This window comes from Octodon degus, unplaced genomic scaffold, assembly GCF_000260255.1.
Source record: "Octodon degus isolate 3935 unplaced genomic scaffold, OctDeg1.0 scaffold00064, whole genome shotgun sequence".
In the NCBI taxonomy this organism is placed as follows: Eukaryota; Metazoa; Chordata; class Mammalia; order Rodentia; family Octodontidae; genus Octodon; species Octodon degus.
The window spans coordinates 5,335,421-5,345,085 of NW_004524640.1; the positions used below are offsets into that span (position 1 = coordinate 5,335,421).

Here is a 9,665-nt window from a genome sequence, read left to right on the forward strand (position 1 = left end):
GAGTCCAGCCCAGGCCAGGAATATGTGAGCAGGAATCAAGCTGCGTCAAGTTTGGTAAGGAACCAAGCCCTGTTAGCCTTTCAACGCCTACTGTTCCATTTTTGGAACACCTATGACAACAGCACATAATATTTTTTTTTCTTTCTTCATACCCTAATTCCTTGATTTTTTCTAAGTAACATATATGACTCTCATGCAAAATTTTAAGATTGCAAACTTTGGCATGAATGGGTTAACAGTAAAAGTGATGTTATGTTACAGTGAGAACTGTGCATTTAAGTTTGCAAGGTACTATCAACAATGTTATTTTATCTTTTAAAATGTTATGGGATAAATAGAATTTAATTGTATCATATTTTACAGACAAGTTGAGGCCACAGTGTCCCTGTGATTTCTCTAAGGTTATAATATAGAAAAAGAGCTAAAACATCCTTGCTCCATATTGATTACTCCTTTATTCACTGATGCATTCATGAAAGATCTAGCAGAAATAAGCTAAATATCTCTCAGTAGAGGACTGGATAAGTAAATTAATTTATTGACGAAATAAAGTTGACTCAATAATAGTGTTGAGCCAGATGTGGTGGCACACCCCTGTAATCCCAGCACTCAGAGGCTGAGACAGGAGGATTGCTTCAAGTTTGAGGCCAGCCTGGGCTACAAAGTGAGTTCAAGGCCAGTCTGAACTGCATAGTGAGATCCTGTCTCAAGAAACAACAATGGTGTTTGTGTAAAAGATAAGTTCCAGCCAAGTAGAGTAGCACCCACCTGTGAACCTAGTACTTGGAATGCTGAGGCAGGAGGATCGCTGTGATTTTGAGATCAGCCTGACCCACATAATGAGCTCAAGATCAGTCTGAACTACATAACCAGACCCTATCTCACACACAAAAAAAATTCAGTCAGATGAAGAAACAGATACTTATGAATAATTAGAGGGTGATTAATGATATGAAAAATTGTGAGGGATAGAAGACCAGAGCAGAGACATCATGTGAGTGATACTGAATTTTATACAGCTACATGGAAATACGTTAAAGACTTTGTAAGGATGACTCTAACTGTTCATAGAAAACAGTTAAATTTCTCTCATGAGAGAATATTTATAATATTGCCATTTGTGTAAGCTAATACATAGTTATTAAAGTCTTACTTGTCAACTATGGGTCCAATTCCATAATTCCTCAAGGGCCTCACTTATGGGTTGGTCCCACTTGTGTATGTGTGCAGTTTTGTGTGTGTCATTGTAGCTTTCCTCTCAGTGTATATTGCTTTTAGCCCAGTACATAAATATTGCTATAAGTAGACTCATTTGGTAGCAAGCTATTAGAGACCCTTACAAACTAACACAAGAGATTATAGCATGGATATATTTGTATAATAAGGTTGATTTGAAAAATATTACAGCATTTCAGGCTGAAGGAAGTAGACTCCTTGGATATGTGACTGAGGATTATCCATTTGTGTGAAATACAGAGCAGGAATGGTGCCGGCTACCATAGGAACACAAAATAGGTCCCCTGTGTGACAACTGGACAGAGGGGAAGTCACCTGCTTTCATTTCTCATGGTAGAATCTATTGAGAAAAAAAAATTCTTCTAATCTAAAACAAAAACACATAAAATCACTTTAAGAAATAATGGATTAGAAAAAAAAAAGAAATAATGGATTAGAAAAGCATAGCAATTGAGGTTGTAGGACTGGATGGGATATGATTGTAATGATTCCAATGGGAGAAGAAGGCAGCTGGAGCTTAGTAAGGCTGCAGAAAGGGCGACCGATCTGTGATATATTTAGGGAATAGAGTTTATATCAGTGTGGCAAATGGTATTTCTCAGGCTCAGGGTCTAGCCGTAGGAATAAATAGAGCAACATGAGAGGAAGGGTGGAATTTGAGGCAAAAGAAGATCAATTTGAGAAAAGTCAAGCTTTAGGTTGATAGAGACACCAGGAGTCCCCAAGGTTTTCTGTGCAGCTGTGTTTCCGTATGCACAACTCATCCGGCTGAATTTTAGGAGCAGACAGTGTTTGTGAGTTATCAGCACAAACAAGACAACAACAAATACAGACACCAAGAGTGGGGGTGAGATTTCCCAGGGACTTAAGGCAGGAAGGAGCAAAGGTTCATGGACTTGTGACAAAGAGCTTCTGTCAGAGGAGGCTGGGGCTGAGCATATGGAGAAAGGGCTGAGGTAGCCATCTGGAAGGGAAAGAGCTGGCCACTAGGAAAAGTCATGAGATGGAAGGAGGGTTCAACAAATTTAGGAGTATTTGCACAGTGGTGAGAACGAGTCAGTGTTTTACCCATAATATTTGTTACATTGTATTGAAACTTTTATCTCGGTTGGCTAAAAATTATAGGACATGTAACCCATGACTCTGCCAAGGATATATCCCTGATATATTGCCTTACACTTACTTTTTAAAAATTTTTTTTTTATTTTTTATTTTTTGGTGGAACTGGGGATTGAACTCAGACCCTTGCGCTTGCCAGGGAAGCACTTATTCTACTGAGCCATCTCCCTGGCCCACACTTACTTTTTAATGGAAATTTTTTTGGTCTTCTAAATATCTCTATTCATGTGTGAATATTTAATAATATCATGAAATTATGATATCTGTAAAATTTTCCCAGTCAGTCTTTCTTGGGTAGTGTACTACAATCCTGTGTGTACGATGATTCCACTTATGCAGATGCATTTGTCATAAGACCTTAAAATAAATTCAGGAGGAAGTAAAGCCTCACACAACACCATCTTAGCAGCTATCTTTTCCACAACTTTCCCCAGCACCCACAGGAGAAGGTGGGTCTGGATCACCCCAATGTCACCTCTTCCAACATCCAGCCCTGCGGCCCCTGCAGAGAATTTCCATGCTACTTAAACCCTGGTGTCTCTCTTCTTTCTATTCAGAATGTTTATTTATCTATGTCTCATTCATTTGGCAACCAATGCTAGTTCGCTTTGTGTAACTTGTTTTACATTTGCAACTTTTCATACCATTATGTTCTTTTTGCATTAACTAGGTTGGAAGGTCCTTTCTACCCCTTAACTCCTATTACAGTTCCCTGAGTACTACAGCATGCCTTATACAAAACAAGTTCAGAGAGGACAGGGAGTTGTGAAGTTTTTATAAAGGATTTCTTCTCTGTGGGTAGCAATAACATTGCCTTATGATTTTAGGAAGGCAAGGAAGAGCCCAAAACAATAGAAAAACATAGAAAAGAATGCGCTGCAGGAGGTAAGAGATGTTTGCTTTCCACCTCATGTGACTTTTTTAAAAAAATAATTTTGTTGAGAAACAAATAGCAATGAGACAGTTTCAAAACAGGTTAGCAGGACTGTTTGAATAATTAATACATTGCATATTGTTGTCTTTGTAGTAGTTATTCATAGTACAAGATGCAGACATGATATCCTGTCCAAATACTATTAGTAAAAATCTTTCTTGTCATTGAATTAAGAGAAGGTAGCTGTATATCTATCCTATTTTGAATATACAGATATAAGTGGTCCTTCATTTATATCCCCCTTTTTTGTTTAGTGTTGTCAGAGATGGGTATTCCATTGCCATTTAAATATTGTAGGTGCACGAATTCAGCAATATATTCCAATATAGTCTCATGTGAATTTTTGTTCCTTGCTGATGCTTTTTAGGTGTGACCCTCATGAGCAAAGCTATGTCACTTGCACAATCTGGAGCCTTTGTAGAAAATCATCCAATTGGATTCAGTCGTGGTTCCACTTGTATCATTTTAAAAAGTCACTTTAACACCATGTTGGTTCTTTGATCTTGACTGGCTCATGATAATAGCTAGTGCTCCCTTGTGAACTCAGAACTGAGCAAATGTTGGCAGTAAATTCCATGCCCTACATTCTTACTTCTTCTTCAGTATCATATCTAAGAGTAAATGAGCTAGGATTTACAGAGTAAGAGCTGTCGGGCTTTTCTCCACAGCCTGTCTTCATTAGGATGGAAGAGTAGAGAGTGCAAGCTTTTGAGTTACATGAACTCTAGGCTGGGTCAGTCTGTTACCAGCTATATGATCTTAGAAAGTTATTTAACCTCAGTTTCAGTTTTCTCATTTGCAAAATAGAAATGATGAAGGAAAAAATACATGTGCTATAACATACTTCGTACTGAGTACTAGGCTCAGTTTTGTATGCATGTAGTTTTGTTCAATTCTCCAGACGTGTGTGGAAAGTGAGGAACTTGTGACCCAATTTCCTAGCCCAGAAAGGTAGAAAGATGGTAACAGTATCTAGCACAGAAGATTTGCTGTGAGGATGGAATCAATTAATACATGTGAAACATTTACATAGGAGATTTCCTGGCACAGAGGTTCTCAAGAAAGTTAGGTATGATATAAAGTAATACCCTCATAGATGGCTTGAGGAGAGTGTGACTGTTTGAAGATAACTTATCTGTAAGAGTCAAAGCTGAAGCCAGGTATTGGGGTGCATGCCTGTAACCCCAGAACTCAAGAGGTTGAGGCAGGAAGATCACTGCGAGTTTGAGGCCAGCCTGGTTGACATAGAAAGTTCAAGGCAGATTGAGAACTACATAGTGAGACCCTGTCTCAAAATAAAAATAGAAGTGAAAGCTCAGGTTTAAGTCACGTGTTGCCCAGCCAACATCTTACTAAATGGAGAATGCTGTATGCTTCCCCTCTAAAATCCGAACCAAGACAAGGATATCTATCACCACCACTGTTCAATCTACTTCCTGAAATACAACCAAAAAATTGGCCAAGAGAAATAAAAGGATAGGAAAGAAAGAAGTTGAATTATTATGCATGGATGACATGATAGTTTACATAGAAGACCCCAAGAACTCCACCAAAAAAACTCCTGGAGTTAATAACCAAATTTAGGATCTTAGAAGTATACCAAGTCAATACTAAATAATCAGTAGCATTTCTATACAACAATAACAAACTCCAAGAGAGAAATTAGAGAAACAGTACTTTTGACAATAGCATCAAGAAAAATGAAATACTTAATAATTAACCTAATCAAGGAAGTAAAAGAACTTTACAATAAAAATTATAGTACTCTGAAAAAGAAGAGTGAAGAGGATATCTGAAAATGGAAAGTTATTCCCTGTTTCCCAAATAGGCAGAACCAATATAGTTAAAAGGGCCATACTTCCAAAACTGTTACACAGACTTAATGCAACCCCCAATCGAAATACCAATAGCATTCCTCACAAGTAGAAAAAGCCATCCAAAACTCATACAAAGCCAGAAGAGACCTAGAATAGCAAAAGCAATTCTGGGCAAAAAGAGCAAGGCAAGAGACATCACCATCTCAAACTTCAAATTACACTACAAAGCTACAGTGATAAAACAGTATGGTATTGGCAAAAAGTCAGACTTGAAGTAGAACGGAATGGAGGAGGCAGAAATAACAGCAGACACAGTCCGCTACCTTATCTTGAGAAAGGGACCAAATCCCTTTGCTGGTGGAATAATAGTTTCCAAACATGGTACTGGGAAGACTCTTATCTACACACTGAAGAGTGAACCTAGACCCATATCTCTCACTATTCACTAAACTAAAATCAAAGTAGTTCAAAGATCTAAATATTAAAACAAACAATTTTCTGGAAGACAAATTAGGTAAAATTCTCAAAGACATAGGCATATGCAGACTTTCTGAACAGAACTCCAGAGAACTACATAGTGAGACCCTGTCTCAAAGCAAAAAGAAAAGTCAAAGCTCAGGTTTAAATCAAGTGTTGTCCAGCCAACATATTAAGCTGTGTAAGAAATAGTATGAAGAATCAACAAATGGAATTATATCAACTCAAAAGGCTTGTGTAGAGCAAATAAAACCACTAACAGAGTGAAAAGACAGTCTAGTGAGTGGGGAAAAAACTTGACAATTACTTCACAAAGGACTAATATCTCAAATATATGAAGAACTAAAAAAAAAAAAATTTAGGGGCTTTGCTGGATAGCTCAGTTTGTTGAAGTGCCGCTTGGGCAAATGCAGTCAGGCACATAGGACTGTAGTTCAATTACCAGCTCCAGAAGCTGTACCAGACCTTCCCTTAAGGCACTCTGAAGTAGCCCAAAAAAAAAAGTCCTTCTCAAATTTTAGGGGCCCACCAAATGGCTCAGCAGATTAAAGCACCTGCAAGCAGGTGCAGGGGCCAAGGGTATAATCCCTGGGCCTGCCATGCCGGCCCTGCCTCCAGGAAGCGCTGAGACAGAAATCGAGACTGGGCATGGTGGCGTGCACCTGTAATCCCAGCTCTTGGGAGGCTGTAAACAGGTGTATCACTACAAGTCTGATCTAGTAGAGAGAGCCTGAACACCTTGCAGACCCTTCCCTAAAATAAAAACAAAATTAGAACCCTAAATTTAAAGACCCAGATGAAGTATAAATGGCCAATAAATACATGAAAAGAAAAGTTCAGCACCATTGGCTATTTGAGAAATGTAAATTGAAACAACTCCGAGGGTCCATCCTGCTTTGAAAAGAATAGCCATCAACAAGCAGTTGAGCCATAACAAATGCTGGAGAGGCTGAGAAGGGAAAAGAGCCTCTTCTTCTTTGTTGGTGGGAATATAAACTGATACAACCACTCTGGAAATTAATATGGAGAAGCCTAACATAAACTAAGACTAAAAATCTCATGTCACCCAGCTATTTCCCATCTCGGTATTTTCCTGGAAGAGTCAAAATCATATTATAGTGATACATGCAACCCATGTTTATAGCAGCTCATAATAGTCAAATCTTGGAAGTGGCCTTTACATCCATCAATAGATGAATAGAAAAAAATATGGTATTTATTCAGCAGAGTACTGATGTGCCAGAAATAAAGATTAACCTGAGTCATCTCTAGGAAAATGGGCACATCTTGAGACCATCATGTCAAACGAAATCAGATATGCAGCCTTAAATATTGCATGGTTTCTTTTGTCTGAGAAACCCGGTGTAGAAATAAATTACAAAATAAAGGACAGACAATAGGAAAAAAGAGTGTAAAAAGAATTACTGTAATCCAGCAAAGCCAGGTATCTGGATGTATACTGTGATTTAGTATAATTGTCTTATGTGTTTTCCGATTTGGGACCTGGCAGTCTGGTTATTAGTCTATATTTATGACTATTAATTTGATAAAGAAATGAAATCTGATGCTGCTAGAAATTACCTTTGAAAAGAGGATGAAGGGTAAAGGGAAAAATAATTGAGATGTGTTCTGTATATGTACCAGTTCCGCACAATGAATGTAGTTATTATGTATTCTAAACATGTACTAATAAAAATTAAAATTTAACAAAAAATCACAATCAAATGCTGTCAACTTTAAATCAGTGCTCTTAATATAGGTTGTGCTTTCCAAAGGTGTGATAAAGAAAGTTATATTATGTGTAAAGGGTTTTGTTCTGATATAGGCCCGTGCTTGATGCTGTGTTTCTTGTTGCTGTCATTTGCTACCAGTATTATTACCATAACCACTAGTGGCTCATGTCATGGTGGGCTGGAAGCAGAGGGTGTTAAGCCTTTTAAACCAAAGTTTCATTGTCTTTGAATAGAAACACGGTTACTACAACTGTTACTCATGCTGCCGCTGTTAGAGTCTCAGTCCAACAAGGGTCAGGCAACAAAGGAAGGCATACATTTAGTCTTGGGATCTCTTATAACAAACATGCAAATACAAAGAGGACCAATCGGGCTGTCCCTTGATTCTCATTAAGCTTTAGGTTTCAGAGACCATCCGGACTCCATAGTTTTAATGTTATGATCCCAATAGCTTAGCATAATATCAATAGCTTAGCATAATATCACATTATAGTTGAAGTAGACACATTAGCTATTATCTTAGATGTATTTGAATGCAACAACTTTGTTAATAAAGGAAAGTCGTGATAGCAATTTGATCAAAATGTGCTTTCCAATGTTAAGCCTTTTGTCTTAAACATAAACTTCCTTTAATGCTACTATTTCAAAATAAGCAAAACAGCCACCTTACTCTGACTGTTTGGCATCTTTGGGTTGAATTTTACCTCTTGCTAATATGCCATAGGCATCATAAAACCTGAAGACTAGGTCCCACCAGCCCCCTTCATCCCTCCTGGCCCTGTGTGAGACACGATGGAAGCACTCTTGCTAGCAGGAACTCACAACACGGGTGCAGAGTGCATTAGGCAGTGCTCTCTGGAGGAAGATGTAGAAGAGCGCAGGAGGTCAACTCTCGATTGAGCCGAGAGCTGGACCCCATGGCAATGATGTGAGACAGGGTTCTGCCTGGATATGTGAAAGGGCTGGTACCCGAGGGCCAGTAGAGGATGCCCAAGGGAAGGGAGAGGACCCAAACTCCTGCCAAGGGAGCAACAGCTGTCCTGAGTAAAGACCCAAAGTCCAGAGCTCTAGGAGAACAGCCAAAGCTTGTTGGGGGGAGGGGACATCAACATAAAATCCCCCCTGTTCTTCTCTTGTTGTGCCTTCCCCCGAACCAAGCAAACTCCTTTCAGCCGGGCGCGCCCCTCCAGCCAACCATTCATTCACCACCACAGTGAGGCTCCTTCCGTGGTCCCTGGGCTCTGTTGCCTTGGGCTCTTGTGTGCTGAGGCAGGACAGCTCAGTGGTTCATGTCATGGTGGGCCGGAAGCAGAGGGTGTCAGGCCTTTTTAACCAATATTTCATTATCTTTTAATAGAAACCGAGGTTTCCCCTCCTCCGGTAACCACTGGGAAATCGGTTAACTTTAGACCAAGTGACAAGTAAGCTCTTTTTCATGTTGCTACTTCACACGCTCTGTTTTTCTGTCGAATTGTGTTTAAATAAATTCTTTGTCTTGTCCCACAGCACTTCTGCTAATGAAAGAGAGGTGGAGGTGAGTGGGAAGCAGATGTTTTCTTTTTTCTTTTTTTTAAAGACAAGGTGTCAGACTCACCTGCTACAGTCCCCTCACACGTTTGCACACATGTTTGTATGTTTAGCTTGGCTCTGTGTGGCTGGGAGGAGAAAAAAAAAAAGACTTGGTCTAATCCTGTGCTAAAATGAAGTGTTCGATCGCATCCAGGTTTCTCTCCTCACCTTCCTGTTATTTTGACAACAGGCCGAATTTCTCAGATTATCTTTGGGATTTAAGTGTGACTGGTTTACACTGGAGAAAAGAGTGAAACTTGAAGAGAGGTCGCGTGACTTGGCAGAAGAAAATCTGAAGAAAGAAATCACCAACTGTTTGAAGCTCTTAGAGGTGAGGGTCGGCGCACTCGAGAACTATGTTTGGTAGCGCTATTGAAGGTGCTTTGATAGCTACGCGTTGGTTTATTTCATTGGCTAAAATCACAGTGCCAGTTACCAAGCTCTGCCTGACCCAATTGTGAATTAATAAAAAGAAAAAAAATTCAGGATCAGGCTAAAAGAAGTTTCACTAACAGAAAGTATCAGAAATAAGACAGAAGAAAGTCTCTTAAAGTAAGCCTTATGCGTCCTCTAGTTTCTTTCTGGCTTTTCAAGTAGATTTCAGGCAGAAAGGCCATCATGCAGAAAACAGATAATAGGGGATGATATCAGTTTCAAGTTTCATGAAAAAGAATCAAAAGTCTTTTTCCATGTATGATTGATTACAAAAAAAAAAAAAAGTAATGGTGACAATGTTCGCCTGATCAGATGGTGTCCAAGCCCCCGGGAGGGCCTGGGAGG

At 39.2% G+C, this 9,665-nt stretch overlaps 1 protein-coding gene across 1 annotated transcript in view; it reads left to right on the top strand.

Annotated features, from left to right (window-relative positions):
• Lrmp (lymphoid restricted membrane protein) overlaps nucleotides 1–9,665 on the top strand; it is a 136,605-nt gene that overhangs the window by 97,482 nt on the left and 29,458 nt on the right. Inside the window, exons 9-13 of the mRNA XM_023718936.1 lie at nucleotides 4–54; nucleotides 3,183–3,240; nucleotides 8,674–8,737; nucleotides 8,823–8,850; nucleotides 9,076–9,216. Coding sequence (XP_023574704.1) covers nucleotides 4–54; nucleotides 3,183–3,240; nucleotides 8,674–8,737; nucleotides 8,823–8,850; nucleotides 9,076–9,216 — 342 coding nt within the window. The remainder of the gene's footprint in view (nucleotides 1–3; nucleotides 55–3,182; nucleotides 3,241–8,673; nucleotides 8,738–8,822; nucleotides 8,851–9,075; nucleotides 9,217–9,665) is intronic.